The sequence below is a fragment of the Xenopus tropicalis genome, chromosome 7, assembly GCF_000004195.4.
Source record: "Xenopus tropicalis strain Nigerian chromosome 7, UCB_Xtro_10.0, whole genome shotgun sequence".
In the NCBI taxonomy this organism is placed as follows: Eukaryota; Metazoa; Chordata; class Amphibia; order Anura; family Pipidae; genus Xenopus; species Xenopus tropicalis.
In genome coordinates this window covers 102,777,343-102,801,564 of record NC_030683.2, presented here as the reverse complement: position 1 = coordinate 102,801,564, position 24,222 = coordinate 102,777,343, and the positions used below count along the sequence as shown (strand labels likewise).

Here is a 24,222-nt window from a genome sequence, read left to right as displayed (position 1 = left end):
AACCCATCTCCCAGCAAAACTTTAGGCATGCATCTTTTTGGATACAACTTGGACAATCTATTGGGGCCAAGATTTAGATACTTAGTTTGTATATACATATCTCTTGTGCAGATATCAATATCTGGCACTTGTTTTAAGAGCATTCACTCATGTTTCATCCTCAAGCTCTGGGTCAGAACAAACCTGTCACAGAATAGTGTTGTGACCAAGACTGGGGTTTGCCAAGATCTTTCCTGTGCAGCACGGTTTTAGTTGCCTCCCATCTACTAATTTCTGGAAGTACATGAAAGTGGTGTCCATTCCGACCAGGCTGGTCCCTGGACACATTTGAAAGGTTTTTGAGAGGCCTACACAAAAATCAGCATCAAAGTAGTAATATTGTAGTATGGGGTCACAAACGTTTAGCTAGTGCCTCAAGAGAGACCCTCACTTTTAAGTGGAGTTCTGTTGGAAGGCTCATTTTGGAGTTACTTTATAGTCCATTGTGGTTTGCGTTAGTCGGGAATATGATCCTTCACAAAAATACTTGAGTCCTTAACCTAATTCAAATGATGATGCAAATCAAGAGTTTACTCATAAAACATAAAGCAGACCTCATAGAACAGAATGAAAACCTGATGCAATTGATAACAAAACTGTTTATTGGAAGATATTACAGCACTTCTGACACGTTAATCATAAAGATTCTAGTAAGCACTCTTTCTAAATGGGAAGTTTATAGAACAGCAAACAAGCTCCTTCTAAAGTACCTTGAATTCTATTAATTTCACACAAAGAAGACACTTAACATGCGTTAAATGTGTGTGTGTGTTTGTGCTGGAAAGAAGAATGACAATGTTACAGACAAATAAATGGATAGCAGTAAAAACAGTAAAATAATTTAAAAGAGAAACAAGAAACAGAGATGCTTTGCATATATATATATATATATTATATATATATTATTTTGGTTTTGTGTGTTTGAGAAAAGGGGCATGGGAAAAAAAAGATTTAAGCAAAGAAATTAAATCAAAAGTGGGGAAAAGGCCCCAAATTGTTGCAATTTAAATCCCACCCAAAGTTTGGAAGAGTACAAAGAATGAAATGTGGGAGACTAAATAATACGTTGCAACTGAGCTGCCCAGGATTCTATGCAGTGGGTTTATTCTGGACCCAAGTAAATTGATGAAGCCATTCCTAAGGAGGCCTGGATTCACTTTCTGACCTCCAGCAATGGAAGTTTAAAATCAATGTAGCCCACTATTAAGCAGATTATGTGCATCTCTCTTACTATCATTTATCACCGGCTTTAACTTTGTGGTGATGTATAATGTGCTCAAAGGAAAACTATACCCCAAATAATGTAGGACTCTCTATACTGAATAAAACTGTTTATATGTAAAACCTTTCTTCAAAAATTTTGACGAAAATGTACTTTTTCAGGGGGTGTGTGTCATTGGGTTATACTAAATGGAAAATTAGGATCACCCCCAGGGATCATACAATTCACAGGGCACACAAACACATACATGTTAGGTTACATCAGTCAATTAATGGACAAAGTGCTGTGTTCTACACTCACACTACTTCCCGTTAGAGCTGCATTATTTCCTGTCAGGTGATCTCTGAGGGAGCACACAGCCCATCACTAAATGGTGACTCAAGGTAAAGGATGTAAAAGGGCAATATTTACTGATATATATATATTCCAGTTTGGCGAGATTCTTTATTATGGCACTTAATATAATTTAAACTGTTTATTAAATTATTCATCTTGGTGGTATAGTTTTCCTTTAAAAATGTGAATGTACACCTTTTTCTAATCCAACATTCCCTATCTCCCTGTATAGCACTACTTTTGGGTTGTATTCCCCTAACCATCCCCAGCCACCATTTTGAGGTAGCCAACTCAAGGGATCTCTCCATAGCAAGGACATCTCTCTACCTTTTCTTACAACCTGTAGGGACATACCATAAATCTGTGTCAGCACATGTACTGCCCAACACTGCAGTGCTATGTCAGGGTATAGATCAGCTGCTTAATAGCAACTCTATACTGGGTTAGCTGGGCATCATAAATATGGTAAGGAATCGAATATTTCCATGACTGAGAAATACTGTAACATTTCCAGTGCAAATGGCAGAAAGAAGTTCAAAAGCAAAGTAACAAGGTGCAGTGTAGTCAAGCAAAAGGTAACAAAAATCAAAACCAAAAAGCACTATCCCTTTTCACATCTTAAACTAATCCCAGTTTGAACAATTTAATACCGGCTCTTTATTCAAGCATTGACAACATATTCCAAACATGAACAACCATAACTGTTTGCATATAAGACAAATCAGCAGTTTTTATGCCGTCCTTTCAATACAATCCCATATATCCACAGGTAGCTGCATTTAACAGAAGCTCCAAATGCAGGTTCCAAGGCCTGACCCAGCATACATTGCTATTAGAGCTCTGTTGAAGCTATACATGAAAGCAAATGGCCGCGGTTGACTGCATGTACGGATGAAATGGTAGAGAATCTGCAGTAAGGTATTCTGTGCATAATGATTTGAGAGAAAAAGTAACAAAGACGTTGAACAAATGCACATTTATGTTCATACCATTCTTCATTTATATTACAACAATGTAAAACCTGGAATCATTTACAGTTAGAACCCAGCAATTTAACAGTATGGGAGGAACCCACTGTCAATAGTGCAGTAGCATCCGACATCCAGATCACTAGGAGAATGTGGAATCATTTCAACAACCTAAAGGCCGTTGCCAGCAGTGTTAGATATCCTGTGGCTCTTCTGGTGCCGCTTACAACTGTTAGGAGATGAACAATGGAGCACTGCAACAACTGTTGAGCCTTAAGTTGGCTTTCCCTGATTTATAGCCAAGAGCTATACCCTAACAATCATGACAATAAAAGGTAGGCAGAGGAGTAGAGACAACATGGGCACCCAGCAGAAGATCTGCAGGCAGTCACTTCATTCAATATGATAAAAGAACAGATTCTGCTTTAAACTGCCAATAATTGAGGTTGGTGAAGCCAAAATGATTTTCCCTGATATTCTGGATACTAGTATTTGGCTTTGCACTCTGTCCGTTTACAAGTATGGTGGCAGTGAATTTTCCGATTTATAGAAGGGCTACTAAAAGTTCTTTCTTTGGCCCCATTAAATCTTTCAAAGGAAAACAAAGGTGGCTATGGCTGCTTTACCAAGATACATGAAGGGTTCATATTCAGATAAAGAGGCACTGTGCAGAGGAACATTCTCATATGTGTCATCGAACAGAAACAAGAACAAAATCTAAATGAAATCTGCTTAGAATAGCGTACCACTGAAAAGCAGAAGGACTTGTCTTGAATCATTCATTGGAACAGTAGAACTCCAAAAACTTTATATATATATTTATCATATATATCACTTTAATGTGATGTGTAAATAAAATGACTGCATTAAAATAACCATTGGGTCTTTGGCAGGAAGACATGCACACCTTATAGGCTATTTCAGAGGTAACATGCCCTACTCATATGTGCTCAGTGTCCGCATAGCTGAAGTAATGTCTTTCACAACTAACTTAGTGTTTCCTTAATAATATAGCCGCGTCAGATAATCTTAGTATGTATTTTTAAAATAAGCCACTGCAAACACTGGTTGTACATTCACTACGACCCAATCATGGTCGAAGGAGGTCTGTTAAGACATCTCTCATTGCTTAGTAAGCTAGACCAAGGAAAATGTTTGCAGTACAGCTTTTTCCTGGCTGATAGCTGCCAGCATTAACCACAGCTGATAGCTTCTAGCTTGTTTGGCATTATCCACAACATCAGCTCAGCAGAATTACATATTCACATTGCTTTCAAATATTCGGACAGCCAATTGCCCCACCCCCCCAGGTCTTTAGTCCAGTGACCATGACCTTAGCAGACCAATCGAAATGAACACACCATTAAAACATGGAGATTTTTTTTTTTGTAGCTTCACCTACTATTAGGACTACTACTGCACTATCAACTTGATTCCACAGGGGACTAAAACTCCCAAAGTCCTGAACACCCAACTTAAAATGTCTAACACACAATAAATAGTTTTCCCATGTCTACAAGTTCCAAGGCATTTCTCTAAAACAAAAGTAGAGGTTTCTCTAGGTTTTTAACAATATGATGATATTCGGTTTGTTTCAAGGATATCAGAAACATCATCTTATATATAGATATATACACAAACTGGAAATATATTCTGTAACTGTAAGGCTAGAAAACATTGGAGAGAATGAGTCATATTTTAGAATGTTCTAAAATACTTTCATTTCTGAGGTACTTTCTTCCTTATGCATCGTTGCTTTGTAAAAAGGGAAAGTATTACTGGGAATTTATTTGAACTTTTTTGTTACTTGGGGGGTTGGGAAAGGTTTGTGTACAAAGACAACTGTGTACAGAAGTGTCAGTAATAACACTGGCAGGGCTCTGTTGCAGCATTTGCACATGTCGTCATGTGTTCTGCTGCTGATCTTTCTGGAGTGTGTGAGGTGCATGCCCAAGATTTCTAGAAACAGCAGAAAAGACCTTGGCATGCACAAACTTAACAGTATATCCTTTTCCACATCTGTGGAAGCAGCCTTGCCTATTTCTGCTGGGGGGACATAATTTGCACAGGATAAAAAAAAATCCGAATCAAGATGATAAATATCTCATATATTCCATTCAAAGGTGACCCAAGAGACTATAATATCTCAAAGAAAGTCTTTTCCAAGACTGCAAAGAAAACAGAGCATGCTGTATAGGAGGGGAACAGATGGGTAGCTGTATGCAAGTACGATAGAAGAAATGACTAATGTTTTTATTCACTCGCAAAAAAAAAAAAAAAGGAAACGGGTAAAATGCAAGACAAGTGCTTGTTTCATTTCCTCCTATGGAAGGAGTGAGGTATATGGCCTTTTTGACATATTATAAGGATATCTGGGGACACCTATGCAGGCAGTTTTGAGCAACTTCCCAGTGATACCTACCCTTTTAAAGTAGCACCTGTCAATACTAGTCCTAAACTAGACCAACAGTAAAATTAGCCATCGCAGGAACCATGTAGGTTTTATTCAAAAAATAAGTAGACTTTGTGTGAAATGGAGCAACCACTTTCCAGGCACTTTATGGTTATCACAGCTGAAAATGTCTCTTCTGTTTATTGAATCAGCCAGATCCTGAAGCAATGTCGATCAATTGATCATGATGTGTTTGCCATCGACTTTCTTTTTTTTCTTTGCGTGCGTTTGCTCGTGTGTTAGCAGGTTAATCTTCTGTGCAAAGCCCTTCCCACAAGTAATACATACAAAGGGCCGTTCGCCAGTGTGAAGCCTTTGGTGAGTTGTAAGGTTGGCTTTCTGGCTGAAGCTTTTGCCGCATTCTGGGCATTCAAAGGGTTTCTCACCTGTGTGAATTCTTTCATGCCCAATAAGGTTACTGTTGTTTTGAAACCGTTTTCCACAGAATTTACATACAAACCGTCTCTCTCTTACAAGTGTTTTTTGATGCGGCACAACATGGGTGTTGGGGCTGACATTCTTACCATAAACAGCACACGTTAATGACTTGGCCCCAGATATGTTTTTGGGTGAACCTGTATTTGAATTTTTCTGCTCAATGGACAGCCGCTGACTTGCCTGTACATTCTGATGGCTTTTTAGTTGAATAACACAACCGTTTAATTGTTTGATTTTTATTCTATGGCTTCCCTGATGAAGCCTAAGGTCAGATAATTTTAAGAATCTCTTTCCACATTCGGTGCAGTTAAAGCTTCTTTCGGGCTCTTTAGAAACTTGAGCTCCAGCTAAATATCGCTTTTGTGTCACTTCTTCCTTTTGAGTGATTGACCATCTCAACATTCTTTGGCAGTACCCGCTACTTTTCAAATTGTATTGAACTTTTCCTTTGTTTTTCAAAGGTATATTTCCTAAGTTGAGTTTCTGAGTGACTTGTCTCTCACTGATGGTTTCATCTACTGTTAAAATAAAGAAACAGTTTTTTTATATATCATCTTTTTTTAAAATAACTGGAAAATGTGTGACATTTCAGGAAACACCAATTTTTTTTTTCTTTGTAGCTTATAATATTTATTGAGTTTTGTAAAGAAAGAGGGGGGGGGGAGAAAAATAAAAAAGGGGGAGGTTAATACAAGTAAAATATACAAAGCATACAAAAAGTTAAGATGTGGGATACAATCACTGCATTATTGTGGTGGAGGATTTTCTGTATGATGTAATTTATCTGTTGGAGTTTCTGGATAGCGGTCAACGGAGCTTACTCTCATATCTTGGGGAGAAAGGAGGTACGTAGAATAGTTGAAGGATATCTCAGGAGTAGGCGACATATGGTCCCATATGGACCATATGTGTAAATTTTTGCTATTGGAACACTGCAATCACAGGCAGATCCTTTCATTGCACTGAAACCAGCACTGAGTCATGTTGTTTAAATTAAAAAGGGTGTAGGAAACACCAATATTGAAAACAGGATAGAACTTGGCTAAACCATATTATGCATCATGAAATGAATATGTTCATTTGGGCACATTCACACACACCATAAAGAAGTTTGTCGGAAAGGGTAGAGAACTAGTAAGATGAGCACAAGGATGCGAATGCAAGTGTAAAAAGTAAAGCATTGTCTTCCAGACATTACATAATATCACACATGGATATCAGGTAAAGAAAAAAAAAAAAAAAAGCTTTACTATTCTACATACACTAAAGGCACTACTGGATTTCAGATATAAATCTAATTTTATAGGCTGTCTTGCAAGAACCAAACATAGAGTAGCTTCAGTGTCCCTGTTTGCCATGTTTAGATCAAGAAATAACAAAAAGCTGTACCGTATGTTCAGCACAAGCCTATTCATCACGGTCTGGTTAAATGAGGGGTATACTGTCCCTTTAAGCTTTAAACAAAGCCCTGTCAACCATCTGTGCATGTGTTTATTTATGCTAGGGGATATTAATCTATATGGTAAAATGAATTAATGAATGGTAAACCTAAAATGAAATGTGATTTTCAAAAGTGCTCAGAAAAACACTAAGTTTACATCAGTTAATTTTTTGGTTTTAGATGCCTTTTAATTTTTTCTAATAATTTTCCAAATAATATTAAACAAAAACAAAATCACCAGGCCAATTCTGAGACATGATATGGTAAACTCTTCAGCTTATGATGCTACCATTTAATCAGGAACACTTACAATAAAGGCAAATTGCTAAGTCTTAAATAAAATCAGTGTAGCCCCTTGAGCCTGATTTTTCTACAAGGAGGGTATTGTCAACAATGACTTCAATACCCAAACTATTCTGGAGGTGAACCTGAAAGCTTTTGTTTTAATCTGTGTCACTTAAGCTCTTATTGTGCCACCACTTCTTTACAGGAACCTACATGCATTTAAAATAAATTGGCTTTAAAACCCCTTCTAAAACCATCTGCTAAATCAGCATAATGTCAGTCAGCTTGTGCCTTTAGATAATGTATACACGTAGAGTTTAATAAGTTTACTTACCATTTATATAGTTAACCATTTTTCTTCCTTCCAAGCTAACATTTTCAGTGTTAGATGGTAGTTCTTTTGATTTAACTTTTAAAGTTAGAGGTTCAATTTTTGGGTATGCTACAAAGGGAGAGAAAAATTATTGTTAAACAGCAATTCAGTACATATCTGGTTTAATAAGCACTAGCACGGGGCAACAAATCCTTAGTAACACAAACCTATATTCACTGAATTCTCATCACATGCTAATGTGCTGTCAGTTAAATCTGAGAATGCTCAGGAGAATTACAGGCAAAAGGTTTTTTTGCTTTATATGAGTTGGTAATTTGTCTGAACTGTAGAATTATCAGTTCAGGGTGATTAAGGGAAAGGTTTATATTATGCAAAGTAGGGATGCACCGAATCCAGGATTCGGCCCGGTATGAGGCCTTTTCAGCAGAATATGGATATGGCCGAATTCACATGCCTGGCTGAACCAAATCCCTAAAATCAGGTGACTTTTTTGGTCACAAACACAGAAGTGTAAAAGTTTTCACAGCGCAGCTCTCTTTAACCTCTCCATGGCTTAATTTCCATATGTAAATTAGGATTGGTTCCATATTCGGCCAAATCTTTCACAAAGGATTCAGAGTTCGACTGGATCCCAAAATAGTGGATTCAGTTAATCCCTAATGCAAAGCCAAAGTGTTTATACATTCTTTAATCATTATGGACAAGCTATAAAAATGCTATGGCTGATTAGGCACGGCATGGCCAGTCACATGCAGATTCCACTGAGCACTGACAGGATTTATACAGTGATCCACTGCTTGAAGTAGAATTTACAGGGTTCAAGCTGCTCCCTGTGGAGTTTCCAGAATGGCCACAGGTGTTAGAACAGTTGCAATATGCCAAGAAATCATTTTCGCGAACCTTCCAAATACATTGCAAGCTTAGCCTACACCACTCAGTGCTGCTGATTCACAACCAGCAGCCCCTAGATAGCAAGTTAGCTCACTTTGCCTCTGAACAAAAACCAACAGCATAAAAACAGCAGCAGAACAAATGCTGGGAAACATGCAAGTGTGGATTTAGTGAAGCTGAGACACAAGCACACAAATACATATGCACTCTCTTTTACAACCTAACAGTAAAACCTATACATTTTTAGAGATAAAAGTTTTAAAAGGTTCCAGAACTGGACAGACGGCCTTTTATTGGTAGATGGTTTAGGGTTTCTTAATTTACTTATTGCCAAAACACATAAAATGAGTATAAACCCTAGCCACTCCTGCCTGTGCCTGACGCATTATACTGTAATAAAAGCCACACTCCTGAGCTTGCTTTCTTTGATTTACATGCAGGTGAGTTCATGCTGTGCCAACAAACTCTCACCGTGTTCTTAAATAGGTTCCCTGTGCCAAAAACTTTTGTGCACACAATGCTTTCTTTACTTAACAAAACCCTAGGGAGGAGGGTATTGTGGCCCATCAACAATGACTACAGTACCCAAACTATTGCTTTGGAGGGGGGAACCTGGAAGCTGTTGTCTTAAAGGGGACCTTTCACCCTAGGAAATAATTCAAAATTCTTTTGTATTGTGTTTGTCAAGCCAAATAAAACTTTACTTACACTAAATAAATTACTTAAATCCTGTGTCCTTCAGCTTTAGAATTCCCAATCACAGCAAGCAGGCAGACGCCATTTTGTGGGCACAGTTATTAAGGCAAGCTTAATGCGAGAGCTGATGCCCATGCCCTGGCTACCCAATTAGATGGTGAGGAGGGAGAGGGAAAGTTACTGCTCAGTTGAAAGTGAAAGTAATTCCATGCCTAAGGCAGCTGGGATATTTAAATGCCTTTATAATGGGATTTGGAATGTGGGTTTCATGTTTAATTTTAAAATGACTTCAGCTCATGACTACAGCTTTTTATGTCTGTCTGACGGGTACCCTTTAATCGGTGTCAATTAAGCTCTTATTGCGCCACCATTTTTTTATAGTGATATTTTATGCATTCTACATTTAGGGGCATATTTATTATGCTGTGTAAAAAACAGCAGGCTTCGCCGTGTAAAAACGGCGTATTTTTTTTTTTACGCGTTTTTTCTTCCACCGGAACTTATGGAAATTAATAGCGTAATATCCGGCGTTCAGACGGCGATCCTTTCCATTTATTTTACACAGCTTTTTACTCCATTTTTTCGGCGAATTAGTTTTACACAGCATAATAAATACGCCCCTTAATGTGTTTATGTATATATGTGTTGTATGTGTGTACATACCTTTTACATTGAAGTTCTTGTCGCACATATTGTATGGCTTCTTGATAATGAACTTTCCTGGTACTGCAACAGCGTTTGGCTTGCTTAAACCAGAGGTAGATGCTCTGTTTCCCTGCACTGGAGCAATAAAATGTAATAACCAATGTTATTTATTAATTGTAGCTCCCCTGTATATTTTAAAAGGCAATTTTTACCTTTCCATCTTCTTGGGTTTATTCATTGATACAACTGGCTATGCAGTTTGTCAAAGACAGATTTTCACAAATACAACACAGTTGTATTTATCAAATGGCAAATTTGCTACTAAATTTACAATTTAATAGCCCTGGTGTGAGTTTCACCAGTTATCCAGAAAACATTAAATAGCAGCTGCATAGGGTTTTACTCAAACAATACATTTAGGCTCAGACTTGGATTCAAAATAAGCCCTGGCCTTTAAGTACACAGAGGCCCAAACAGCCTCCCCCAAGCCCACTAAATAAGGACCGTCTACGGCATCTTAGAGCAGCCCCTCTGGCATTTGCCAGAACCCAAAGATTTCCAGTCTGGGACTGTGTGATATGACTGCTGCATTCTACATGATGTCAACTATAATAGCTGAAATCCAAGTTAAGAACTTTGTCTCTTACAAGACTATTAGGCATATAAGTGATGGACAAAAGCCACAGACTAAGCAGTATCGGTTTGAACTCACCAGTAGAATATCTGATCCCACGTTTCAGTTCCAAATGCAAGCTATTGGATGGTTGTTCCTGAATACTGACCCTTCGCAATACTGGTTCATTACAAGGATAACCTGTAGCAAATAAAATCTTTACAGTGTGCTTCTGAGAAATCTTGGAAAAGCAATAAACAATAAAAAGGAGGTGTAATACCAATGGCTTATTTATAAAGGTGTATATTTCTCTTTACCTAAGTTTAACAAGAGAGGTATGGTTGTGGTTATAAAAAAAAATCACTCAGCACAGTAAGTGGGAACACAAAAAAACATTACTATGTTCTTTTCCAGCTCACAATTAAAATGGCACAGTGTTTGAAACAATATTTTCATTGTTTCTGTTTTAATCTGTATTCCTGCAGTCCCCACAATGTTCTGTGAGCCATACATGATAAAGCATTATTTGAACAGCACTTCTTTAAAGTAAAATACAACCTGTTTATATAATTAAGAGGATTCTGCTAGACTGGCATTTAATTGTTCTTTTAGGTGGCAACATTACAAATATTCAACACAATTTGTCTACACTGCGATTAAAATATTGCTTTATTTGTGAATGCATTGCTGTCACCCAAGCCTCTACCATTAGCAAGTGCCACTCCCTCTGCAGCAGCAAATCAGATGTCTGTAGCTTGACATGGGAGGGTTAATGGTCTTTGAAAAAAAAAAAAAAAAAAAAAAAAAAAAAAAAAAAAAATTTGCCAGGACAGTTATACTGGGTAATACTCAGAGATCATTCCAGTAAATGATTGCAGATGACTTGGGAGGACTGGTATGGGACGGCATATGCAGAACCCTCAGGGGTTTAATTACATTTTAGTGTAGTGCTGGCCAATGGAGAGCAACTTTTATAGTTAACGCTCCTTTTCTCCTCCATCAGTTCCACAGTACAGGGCAGTAGTAAAACGCAACCACACTGCTGGAGTTAGAGGTGATTTTGTCATCATATATGGCCACCAATAGTAAGTTTATCAGTGTTTGTAAGTGGCACTGTATTAGACAAGAAAGGAAAAGAGGGTAAAAATAAATAAAATATAAGCAATATTGTTGTTACTCATGGAAGGTTAGCTCTTGGCTGGTGGTTGCAAGTCTCTTTGCTGGGGCAACTAACTCCCCAAAAAGCCTTTAACAATAAAGGGGATTGCTGGTGGAAAGGCCTACGCATCCCTTCAGCTTTCTGAAGTGGTGCAAAGTTTGCTCCTGCAGGCAACTTTGCACAACTCTGGAAAGCCGAATTGATGTGTTTCGCAGTAGCGGGGATATGTCAGGGGTGACTAATCTCCCCTTGAAACATTACCCTTACGGTGATACATACTGAATTACACGACTAAATCAATGAGATGCTAATTACGAGTGACAATGAATTTGGTCCTATAAGTGTGTGCTAAAACCTCTACTCTGCATAGGATAAGGCAATGAACATGGCCAGTACATGTGTTAAGTTGGCTAAATTTATACTATTTAAGAAAAAAAAAAAAAATAACTGCAATATAACTTACGTTTTTTTGGGCTATTCAGTGGTTTTACATTGGGAATACTTGTATAATCTGCTAGATGGGCTTCCTGCTTGACAGCAGTATATTCACCAAACTTGTCAATGAACTTGCCTGTTAACATTAAAACACTTTCATGTTAGAGAAGTTAATATAACACACTGAAAGCAAATTCACAGTATGCTTAGGAAAAAAATAATTCCCTTTATTATTGAGAAAGTAAACAGAAAAGAATGTAAATTGATATTCCTATTACACAGATTTCCCTTCCCACGTGGTCAAGGCAGGTGTTGGGTATATGGAACCCCTGTGCCAGGGTGTACTACACCTTGCACCTAGTGCACTAGAATAAGAAGATATGCTTAATTGGAGTCTTGTTAAGCCATTTTGCCTTACGAGGCACATGTTATCTAAGGGAATATGAGCCATCGGAGTGAGGACCGCATCGATGAGGCCTTGCAGTCCTTGATCAGACAGAAAATATCAAACCTATCCAATCAACGTCTGCCCGATTTTAGGGCAGAAATCAGTCAGGTATGCCTGTCAGAGGGCCCGGGCACAGGTAGATAATCTGCTGGGCCCTAATCAGCAGCATAAATCTGTCAATGTATGGCCACCTTAAGAAATGTGGCCCGATCCAGTATAATAGTATTTTTAGCTTATCTTGGAGTGCAACAGAAATGGTCATATCAATAATCATATAATCATCAGTGAGAGAATGTAAGTTATGCTCCTTCTTACTGATCAATCATTCAAAAAAATTGCAGCGTGAGCCCAGCTTTCCAAACACCAGATGCAAAAGAACAATCTACAATGAAATGAGCTAAAGATGATCTTAAAAAGCAGAAGTGAACAGACCTATCAAGCTTGGCATTTATACATTGGTAAGAGACCAACCTAGGACTGTCAATAGAATGGCAGCATTCAAAGAGTCAGGATATGATCTAACTCCAATTTAGTGGGGCCAAACGATCGAACTATATTGGCGGCAAGGGGCAGTCGGTTCGGGGACCGCATCGGCTGAATTTTCTAACCTGGCCGATCGATATCTGGCCAATTTCAGGCCAGATATCGGTCGGCCAGGCCCCTCGTTTCTGCCCCTACACGGGCAGATAAGCTGCCGAATCGGTCCAAGGGACCGATATCAGCAGCTACAATCTGCCCGTGTATGGGGAACTTAAGGAATAAGCTTAGAGATAAGCTTTTTTGTGACAATTGTACGAGTCACAAAATTAACTTTCTATTGGAGACAAATCTAATTGTGTTTGAAACTGCATTCTCTGTTTATTATTTCAACATAGGGAGTGGCAGAACAAGCAGGCTTAGAGTGAAAAGCCACCCTTTCACTGCCAAACTCAAGGCAGCACTTATTACCTATAACTCTTTATGCACACTGTCACACTAGCCCACCTTAAACCTCTGATTTTTAAATGAGAAACAAGAACTGGCTCTTTCAAGAAGAGGATAAAAGGATAGTCAGGTATCACAAGTCTCAAACCACCAATAAGCATCAGAAAACAGAGAAGGGCACACAGACCTCTTATTCCTATACCTGTTTTTGCGGTTTGAAAATAATGTGAAAGGTAGCTGTCAAGTCACCAAAGGAGTAAGTGTGCATGGTTTTTACATATGGTATTCCCTTATCTATAGTCTTGCATGGGTCTGATAGGGCAGACCTGTGCCCAACCCAGACGCCCTGACTCACAACCTGAAGGGGGCGCTGACCTGCTTGCTACACCACCTTTTAACCAGCCCCAGAAAACCTGTGAAAATCAGAAATAAATTCACCAATGGCAGGAAGTGATGTCACTCTGGAAGGTGAATCAACCAGGTCAGGGGGAGAAATAAATTTAAACCCGGGTAGGTACAGGGTATTTGAGCTTGCAATCAACCCAGACAGGGTACTTGTGGAGCACCCACTTGGTCAGGGAATGAGGGCATTAAACTCTGACTGCTTTGCAGGTATTCGGAGGGTACCCTCGGGTCTTTACCATCATCCTTCCCACTCTTACAAAACAATACATATATATACACACATATATATCATTTGACAACTGTAATGTATTGAGCTTACTTGTGCTAGGCAATGACACATTTCTTCCTCCATTCTCTTCATAAGTATCTGCAACATGCTGCTTTTCACCAAGCTGGACAGTTAATAAAATATCAGGATTCACCAAACCACAGTCTGGGTATAACAATAATAAAAATAATCATAAACAATAGTTCCACCAATTCCTCTGAATGGAAATCAAATTAACGAAATTCTGAAAATGTCTTTACATTTACAGATTAAAACTGTTTATATTTAAAGTACATTGTTCTCAATGTTCCCTGTCTGAATTTATTAACAGCTTTTGAAAGGCACACTTAACAAGAACCAAAGATAGGCAATTCCACTTGAGCTTGCTCATAACTAACAGAGCTGATTCCACTGCATGCATTCCTCTTTGCTGGGGAAGTAAAAATTAAGTAACCACTGTTTTTTCCCTAAAAATGTATGTTGCAGCAACTTTGGTCAGCAACAAGCATCGGCCCTTTTTGGGTATTAAAAGCTCTGTTACTTACAGCACCTATATGACTGATAGAAATCTTTTCTATAGCTCAAAAACAACTGGTTTTTGATGAGTGAATTTTTTTGACAGGCGTGGATTTGCAGCGAGTTTCTAATTTTCACCACTGGCAAATTGTTTTGTGAAAATGGCCATGAAAATTGGTGACAGCGTCACAAAGAATTTAAGGCTTTGCTAATTTTTCCATAGTTTCACGATTTTTTCAGCTAAGTAAAATGGGACAGATTCACTCATTACTAAAACTGGTGCATTGACTATTTACTTATGCTGCACAGAAAACAGGAGATTTTAAAAATGCAATCACTTATGAATTAATCATATGCTAACTGGCCCCCCGATATAATCAACTAGCAGAGCAAAAGCATATAACGTTTCACTATAAAGGGCATAATTCTCCTGTAAGGGACAAGTGACAATGACTGATCTAGTCAGTCAACCTACAAAGGTCTGAAAGTTCTTTATTATAAGCACTTTTTTCCCTCAAAAAAACTACAGTGCCCTTGTTCAACTTGCAGCAGTTATCAAAACTTGATATAAAAAAATTAAACTCAAATTTAGCTAAACAATGGGAAGTTAAGTAGTAAATCTTGTGATCTTTGCTTTACACTACAGTAGGAGGGATATATATGAACACATTTAAAAGACTATTAAACGAGAACAAAATCACTTTACACCTCCTTTACAACTCTTCAACCACACCGACTAATAGGGAAAATGGGTTTCATTCTCCTTAAGATATTATAAACATTTTAGAAATTGTTCAGTCCCCACTTTAAAAAAAGCCTTCAATGATTAATTAAAGTAGTAAAAAAACCTTTAAAACTTTAAGGCACCCTATATGGTGCTAAAAGCTTTGTACCATAGGCCTGGGGGTTGAGAGGAGCAATGGAGTGGAAAATGTAATCAGTCTGAGGTAAATTACTTAACCAGCATCCATAAAAGCAAAGCAGACATATTTATTAGGGTGAGCGACACCCTATCAGATTGAGAAGGTATCATTCTGACTTGCTGAATGCAAATGAAACACAGAATCTGTATGACTCAGTACGATTCAATACAGTGTCGAGAAATGAGTTCCATTAATTCACCATCTTTATTACACAGCAGTAATAGTAAGAATAAATCTCGCAGAAAGCAATCAAGTTCCATTCAAGAGCTCACTCACCAGGCTCTGTGATATTTATGCTTTCATTTCTTTCCAACACATTACGACTTTTCAGACATGGTTCATCTTCTGGCTGAATCCTTAAGAAGTTGTTTGGATTAAGAATAATAAATCCTTTGGGGGGGGGAGAAAAAAGACAGAAATGGCAAGATAAGGACAAGAGGATTCATTTATTTCACTATAACCTTTCAAGCAGCTTTCTCATCTACCGGGAAAGCATTTAGTATCCCGATCATGTCACTGACCCCCCCCAGATGACAGTAGGGCAGCTTTTAAACAGTCGGAGGATCCTACGTTTTTAATATCATTTGCACTCTATCAATGGAGGCAAATCTATTAAAGGCACAGTAAACATTTCAATCTATCGTCTATATGCAAAGGATGGCTTTTACTAAGTGAAAATTACATGATGACATAAATTTGGGCTAGGACATCTTGAGAAAATGACAGTAAAACAAATTTTTCGTTCCCAGAAACATGGGCAGCACTTCATTAATTGACAAACACCTTAAAGTGGACCTGTCACCCAGACATGAAAATCTGTATAATAAAAGTCCTGTTCAAATTAAACATGAAACCCAAATTCATTTTTCTATTAACACATCCAAACCCATTATAAAGGCATTTAAAAATCACAGCTGTCAATCATATATTGCTTGCCCCGCCTCTATGCCTTAGGCATAGAGGCGGGTCAGACAATAACTTTAGCTTTCCATTCAGCACTTCCTAGATGTCACTGCACATCTCACTTTCCCCCCATCTCATCTAATTGTGTAGCCAGTGCATGGGTCAGGGCATCTGGCCCCCCATTCTGGCACATAAACAAGATTTTGGCATGATACAAAGCTTGCCTTAATAACAGTGCCCACAAAATGGTGCCTGCCTGCTTGCTTTGATTGAGTAATTCCGAGACGGAAGGAAACAAGATTTATATTATTTATATAGAGTAAGTAAAGTTTATTTTGCTCAACTAACAATATAGAAAAAAATTTGGACTTATTTCTTAGGGTGACAGGTCCGCTTTAATGATAACATTGTGGTTGGGCCCAAACTGAATTTTTGTCAAATAGACAGGGGCAGCTGTAAGATGCCATAGACAGTCACTATTTACTGGGCTGGTGGGGGCTGTTTGGGCCTCTGTTTACCCGAAATGACAGGGCCTAATTTAAATCCCAGTCCAGACCCAATTATAAGATACTCCACAATACTTTGGGGCATTGCAATAAATGCGATTTGTGAATAAAGTTTACTATACCGAGGGATATGAGAATTCCATGAATTTCTTTTATCACGCCAGTGTAAAGGTCTCGCTGCCATCCTTCAAGGAGATCCCACTCCTTTTCTGAGAAATAAACAGCAACATCTCGAAATATTACCTAAAGGAATAAAAAGAGGGACATAGGGCACAAGTTAAGCGCCTGATTTACTGAACTCGAAGCTTCAGAGTAAGACCTTATATATGCAGCTACACATGACTGGTAAGATAGCTCAAAATTTCAATAACATGATTGATTATGTTTATTTTTGTTCTTTCCCTTTCCACTTATGATCCAGTAGGGCATAAAACAGCTGCCTGGTTTGCAAGAGTAACTGGCCTTGGCTGCAGAAAAAAACATAAACACCAGTAGTTAAAAAAGCATAGACAGCTAAAAGAATTTATTGAGATTTCTGAAATCCATGTGGAGTTCCATGCTGTTCATAAAAATGTTTTGACCTACAAGCAAAAAAACAAATTCCCGTAAAGTTATATTTAGTGAACCAAATGTAAAAAAAAAAAAAACAAAAAAAAAACACCCCCAAAAAACTAGCGTGGCTTGCTTATGTTCACTACTGTGTCACAGTACTGCTTTGAGTCTTGGAACATGAGCATGGACAAATCCATAACACACTGCAATTTAACTACTTCCATGTATTGGGCCAATCAGTTTGCACTGCACTTGTACGCAGGTTAGATAATTGTACAATAATGATTTGATGCAGAGAGCTACTGAGAAACTATGTAAAATGACCGTAAATGTGTAACAACTGTTGAGCAAAACAGCATGACTGATAAACTGTCTTCATCATAGGAAATTATATGTATAATATCTATGTCATTGCTGTTGCACTGATCCAGCCAAACTGAATTGCCATTACTGATACAATCCTCCTCATCTTGCATACTGATACAGGCAATGTATCAGTATGCAAGGTGAGGAGGACTAGTATACAAATGCACTGAAACTAAACCGCTAATGGCCGCAAAGATTACAGCTCAATGCACACTTTAAAACAGGGTGAGCCAATGCATCTTTTTAAGCTGTTTAGTGTTAGTTGCCCAGACAAGAAAAACTGGTTTCCAACAGGAGCAAGTAATCCACTAATAAATAAATACAAGCTTATAGCCAGGGCAATAAAAGTACTCCATCAACAAAAATGACCCTGGCTCTGGTAAACATAGTGAGGCCTGGGGTGGGCAAATACATAGCACTGATAATATGACTGGAAGGCTTAGAATGATTGGTTGCAACTGGCGGATGTATGTCAAGGTTCCATTCTCTTTCCTAAAGCCCCTGCATCTGGGAAGATGGACATACCTCAAAATGCTTATTTAGCTCAGGGGCATATTTATTAGTGTGTAAGCAAATATCACTGGTCATTTTGCCCATAGCAACCAATCAAAAATGAGATTTGAACAGTCACCTATAAATTAGAAAACAAAAGCAAAAATCTGATTTGTTGCTATGGGCAACACCACCAGTAATACAATATATTTATATAATAAATATGCCCCTCAATGTTGTCTAAGCAAGAAGGACTGCTACTGCTGATTGGTAACAGTTGCCCCGCAGCATCCCGATGACACTTGCTGGCATGGCTGCTACTATGCAGCCCTATTCAGCATTTCTGGTGCCATTTACATTCTATTGAGTGCTGATCTCTCAGAAGCAGTTCTATATATCAGGAATGGCAGCCTGGAATTTACAAATGTAAAGAAAACATAAGATGAATTCCAGTTTATTAGTGAACATCAAATGCCTAAAAATAAAACCTCCTACTGTCAGCTTGCCATCACATCAGGCATAAGTGTTAGGGAAATGTCACTAACGTGCTAAGCTTATCAACTGCTTGTGCTGTGCAGGAATAGAGTTTTGCCAGGTCTGAAAAGGACAAGAGTTGTGCATGACAGTTTGTCTGTAGAAAAGTATTTTGCTCACATTCTCAAGAAAAAAAAAAAAATACTGAAACAAAGATGTATATAGTTATATAGCAAAGTCTTTGTCTTACCTTTGGAGAAACATGGCCTGCCATAATTTCACTTGCTACTTATAACAAATCTTCTTTGAAGTCAAAAGCTGCAGTCAGTTGAGTGATCAGCGAATAAAAAAAAAAAAACTGCAACAAGTAACATATACGCTCAGTGAAGCCTAGGGGAAAAAAACAAATTTTTGATAAGATGCGCTGACAGATTAGCAATGAAAAAGAATGAATAATATTAGATTACACAAAAATACATGTTATTGCATTTAAGCATTTTAAAATAAAAACCTTGATTATTATATCCTTATTTAAAGGGGATGAAAAGTCATTCAATTAAGTTAATGAAGTTATTAATCCCTTCTCCAGAAACCCATTATCCAGAAAGCTATTGAAGAATTATGGCTCCTCATGAGCAAGGGGAATACCCAACCAATGAGCCACATTAAAATGTGTAAATTAGGAAGCAACACAAGCATGGAAAAAAACTCACTGGAAGTGCCAGGCTGTGATTGGCTACTTGGTAGCACATGCAAACTGGCAATTTGCAGAAGGCTCTATTTGTAGTGCACAGTTTTAATGCCTCAAAACCTTGCCCCCGAGCTAGAAATTCAAGAACAAGCACCTGCCTTAACGCACCTGGGAGAAACATGAAATGGGTCAGTAAGCCTGCGGGGCACTGGTTGGATAATTACTTATGAGCATCACTCATCCCCAGGTCATGTTGCAGAACTGAAAGCAGTCAATGGCTGCACTGTGCAAGGTGAACCAATCCAAAGGGTAGTGTGATGCCTTAAGCACTACATTACATGAGAGAGAGAGAGACCACTTTAATCCCTCTAGCGTGAACTGCGCTGACCTACAACTACCAACATGTGCTCTGTGGTTGAATTAAAGTTTTACAACAATGTCTAGAGGACCTCCAGTTGACCATTCCTATGCTAGAGTTGGCTCTTAAAAATGCACCCTGGGCAGCCTCGCCAAACCAGTGCCTCTCTGTACAACAAGACCACAGGCAAAATAACAGGATGGAGAAATGGGGAATGAGCCGCGCCATGCAAATTTACCTGTGATTTTACATACAGACACAATATAACAGTCTTTGATAATTAAAGATAATTCCAAGTTAAGGAAAAGTTCAAATGACAACAGTTTCTCCCAACATGCTATCAATTAGCAATCCAGTTGCCCAAATGTGTATTATTACAGAACATTTCACACCTATGTGAAATATACTCACTCAGTGTTAGTTACATACTGATTTACGCCAGCGATTACACGAGTTGGTGCCTCAATGTGCAACTTATATATTTTGCTAAATACTATGGTTCTAAGGAGATAATAATGTCATATGGCTAAGCCATCTGTTACTGTGAGTCAAAACAGACTATATTTAATCCATGTTACAATCTATTTATGCGACACAACGAAAGAGTTAATGTTCTGGCCCATTATTAGGTGGGAGGCGGAAGAGAGTGAACAATACAGGTTATGAAGCCAAACTCAATTACAATTCCCTGATGCGAACGATCATTTTCTAAAATTCTGCCCTAGAAACAGGTGTTAAAATGACATGATACTAAAACAGACTTGGTATAAAGCTGAGAGCACGAGTTAAGGAATAAAAATGAATCTGGATTAATACAATCATTGCCTAAATTAGTAAATGCATGGCATACCCTGTCTTATATTTTTTACAGCAATCCTGATGCTGCCATCTGAGCTTCACTCCATGCCTGACCTCCCTTCCCAGCTGCATCAATAGATCTGAGGCCTAGGGAGAAAAATGGCATTAGCATACACACAGCAGAACGACTCAATGGAAGCAAGGGGAAGGCAGCAAACATATATGTCCCAGTTGGGAAACTGGTGTAAGGTGATTTCATCACAAGACTAACCTGCCTACCCTTTGGCTACCAACAATGTCGGCAAAGAAAGTGACAGCCTGTTCTATATAATTCCCTATTTTTAGCATTTTTTCCATTGGTATTCTTTTTCAAGTTTTTGAACTATTTCATTTACCTTTCTATCCAAGCCCTCATCTATCCACCTTCCATTTGATCAACTGAATCACTGCATGGTTGCTAAGGTAAACCTGCCCTAGCAACCAGATAGCTGTTAAAATCCCAAATCACAACGCTGCTGTTCAAAAAGCTAGTTGAATCAAAAAGCTTAGAAAATAAAAACCAACTGCAAATTACGGTCTACATTATGCTAAAAATATAAGGTGAACTACCCCTTATGTATTTGATGATTTTCCCAGTAACATGGGACCAATGTTCCTTATGCCAACATTCCCCAGCAGCACAAACCAGAAATGTGCAACCTTCTAGACTGCAACTGTAGCTTATACACAACTCTGTACCCACTGCCACAAATGCTATTAAATATTTTAATAATAGCCAAAAAGCTGCAGATCTTTGGCCCAGAAAACTTCAGGGATACCTATGATTAACAAATGGCATCCATAAAGACGCATGCTGGAGTGTTAAAGGGTTAGTTAACTTTTAAGTTAAAATTTAGTATGACAGAGACAAAGATAGATTACTGCTGAACAAAAAAAAGCTATTTGTGAATTTCAGCAGTTATATAGTTGCTAGGGTCCAATTTATCCTAGCTACCAGGCAGCAGTTTAGATGAGACACTGAAAGACATAGGAAAGAGCCTGAACATAATTAAGTAATACAATTGAAGCTTCCCCTGGCAATAGTTCTTTGGCTATCAGGGCTAATGAAGAAAAAAACAGGAGGCATATAAATAAAAAAGGATAATAATTAATAAAAATAACTTAAGACCAACTGAAACATTCTAAGAATAGGGAATCCTATAACGTAAAGGTGAATAAGCCATTTAACCTACTTATTCCATTAGGGCAATACCACAGAAGACTAGCCAGATATGGGGCCCCAATGCAAGCAACAGTTATGCTGTGAATGGATAAGGAAAACATTCATGGAAAAAAGGCTGAAGAAGCTACATGGACTAGCCTGAAGCAAAAGGTAGAAGTAAGGTAATGGGGGTGCATGCCCAAATAACATGGCCACGCCTCCTCTTTAATGCCAGGGTCAGGGAGCACTATATATATATGACGGTGCTGGGCAGGACTAGAAGCTAACTGCATTCATTCCCCACCACAAGGTGTCCCACGTTAATAAAGGCCTAAACCCCCCACCTTAGGGCTTCTATGGGTGCTGCTGGTAACACTAGAAGTGCAGAAGAGTTGGGAAGTCAGAATCTCCCTGAGCTGGAAGAGATGTTATAAAAAGGGCATGAACAGAGCGGAACCCCCGTCCCAATATAAACTGCACCCCCCTGTGTGGCACAGGCCTTTCTCTGCAGCGCGAAGGGCCAGGGATGGGGGCGGGACCTGCGCTGCCTGACACACACAGAACTGAGACTCCAAGAGAGCAAGAATAGGAGGAGGAGTGCTGCTGCCGGGGGAGGCGTGAGGGCTGGAGAGAAGGAGAACGCTGCCAAGGATGGGGAGGGCGAAGTAAAGCGCAGCAAGGCAGCAATGGGCCGTGGAGCGCCGGAACCAAGACTAGGAAGCGAATGTATGGCGCAAACAGTACGATATACTCACACTGTTACCACAGAGTAAGAGACTGATCACGGAACCTGCAACTGGCAGCCGCAGCACATTCCCATCTGCATCCTTCACCAACTCCGGATCTTCATTCTAGGAATTGGAATCCTTCCGCCTAATGAAAAAACTCGCTGGAAGCTTTTGCAACGCGGCCGACGCTGGCCGTCATTAGTTTATACGTTACGTCATCACGTTAAGATTTTGTACAACTTTCACCTTACAAAGTAGTCCGTAACAGCGAGAGTGACCGATGTAGTTGAGCTAGTGAGACTTGAGTGGTGTTGGGATGCAGAATGCAGCCTCGTTGCGCTGTGCGAATGGAGCCTAATGTTTGCTTGATCACTGCTGCTTTTTAGAAAGCCACAGGTAGCTCTACTTAGTAGTAGGTTTTGATTGACAATAAATACGAAAGAAAGCTTTGAGACAATTTCGAAGAACATTAAACTATTGTAAAATATTTTTTTATACATATAGCTAAAGATATTGGGCATGTAAGATATAGGGTTGCCCCCTTTTCTGGAAAAAATTACCTGCCCTTCTATATTTTTATCATTTTTCCCTAATAATAACATTGGCATGAAGCCTCATTTTTACCAGTCAAGCCAGTAAAATACCTGCCAGGTGGCAACCGTAGTGGGCAGGGGTGGGCCAAGCCAACCGGGCGCCCTAGGCAACCCGGTCGGCCATCTCCGCCCACCTCCCCGCCCCCCCCCGAACGGCGCATGCGCGCCAAAGTACAGGAGGAGGTGCAGGGGGGGGGTGGTGCAATTACATCGGTCATTGCCTCCGCCGCTGATGACAAGCGGCGGAGGCAATGACAAAGTAGCACTAGGGGTAGGCAGGAGTGGCTCCTGCCTGGCGCCCCTCAATCGTTGCGCCCTAGGCAGCTGCCTCTTCTGCCTACCCCTAGTTCCGGCCCTGGTAGTGGGAGATGTGTGCAACTCCCACAATACTGCCAACAACCCAAGTTCATAAGGGGTGGGTGTGGTGGGAGTTGTAGTACAACAGCTAGAGAGGGCTTCATGTTGGACTTCTTTTATTTAACCCCATGCTTATTGTGGCCCTGTAACAGTGGTTCTCAACCTGTGGGTCGGGACCCCTTTGGGGGTTGAATGACCCTTTCACAGTGGTAGCTTAATTGTATTAAAGGGTCGCGGCATTAGGAAGGTTGAGAACCACTGCCCTATAAGAAACCACAACCCCTCAGCTGTCCCCATCCTGTGTTTTCCATTGAGGGTGCCATCAGTTATCATACCTGATCTGGACTAGGCTTCAAAATAGGCCCTGGCATTTTACGTACACAGAGGCCCAAGCAGCATTTCTAGTGTTGGTGCAAGGGCTGTAGGCATAGAGAAAAGCATACAGTATGAGACTTGGGTAGCTGGGGCCCACTGGAGAAACTGTCCAAGGCCTATCACTAAGGTTGCCACTGGCCAGTAAAAATGATGCCTGATGGCAATGATATTAGTAGGACAAAAATAAAAATAAATAAAAATATAGAAAGGCTGGTATGTTTCTCAGAAAAGCTGGAAACCGTACCTACCACCCGCTGCTGCAGCAAGTAAATTTAGTCCTGTTCCAACTTTGTTCCTTTAGGCAAAATATTGCCTGGGAGAGCTACTTCCTGTCTGTCACTCCACATTGAAGCTAAGTACTGCTCTTTCTAAGCCATTCTGACTATCTTA

The 24,222-nt window shown here is 39.3% G+C and overlaps 1 protein-coding gene across 3 annotated transcripts; it reads right to left on the bottom strand.

The window, feature by feature from the left end:
* Positions 1-620: 620 nt before the first annotated feature.
* On the bottom strand, positions 621-22,728 carry LOC100485124 (zinc finger protein 569). 3 transcript variants are annotated; one of them, XM_002938489.5, is made up of 11 exons: positions 22,535-22,728; positions 20,631-20,725; positions 18,982-19,121; positions 16,970-17,090; positions 15,715-15,828; positions 14,051-14,164; positions 11,983-12,090; positions 10,460-10,561; positions 9,766-9,882; positions 7,516-7,623; positions 621-5,973 (listed from the first exon to the last, which is right to left on the bottom strand). In XM_002938489.5, the coding sequence occupies exons 3-11, from the start codon at positions 19,003-19,005 to the stop codon at positions 5,192-5,194; spliced, it is 1,590 nt and encodes a 529-aa protein (XP_002938535.1). In that variant the 5' UTR covers positions 19,006-19,121; positions 20,631-20,725; positions 22,535-22,728; the 3' UTR covers positions 621-5,191. The 3 variants fall into 3 exon arrangements, with proteins under 3 accessions (XP_002938535.1, XP_004916258.1, XP_012822838.1); XM_004916201.4 differs by lacking the exon at positions 22,535-22,728 and adding an exon at positions 21,811-22,523; XM_012967384.3 differs by lacking the exon at positions 20,631-20,725.
* Positions 22,729-24,222: the final 1,494 nt, after the last annotated feature.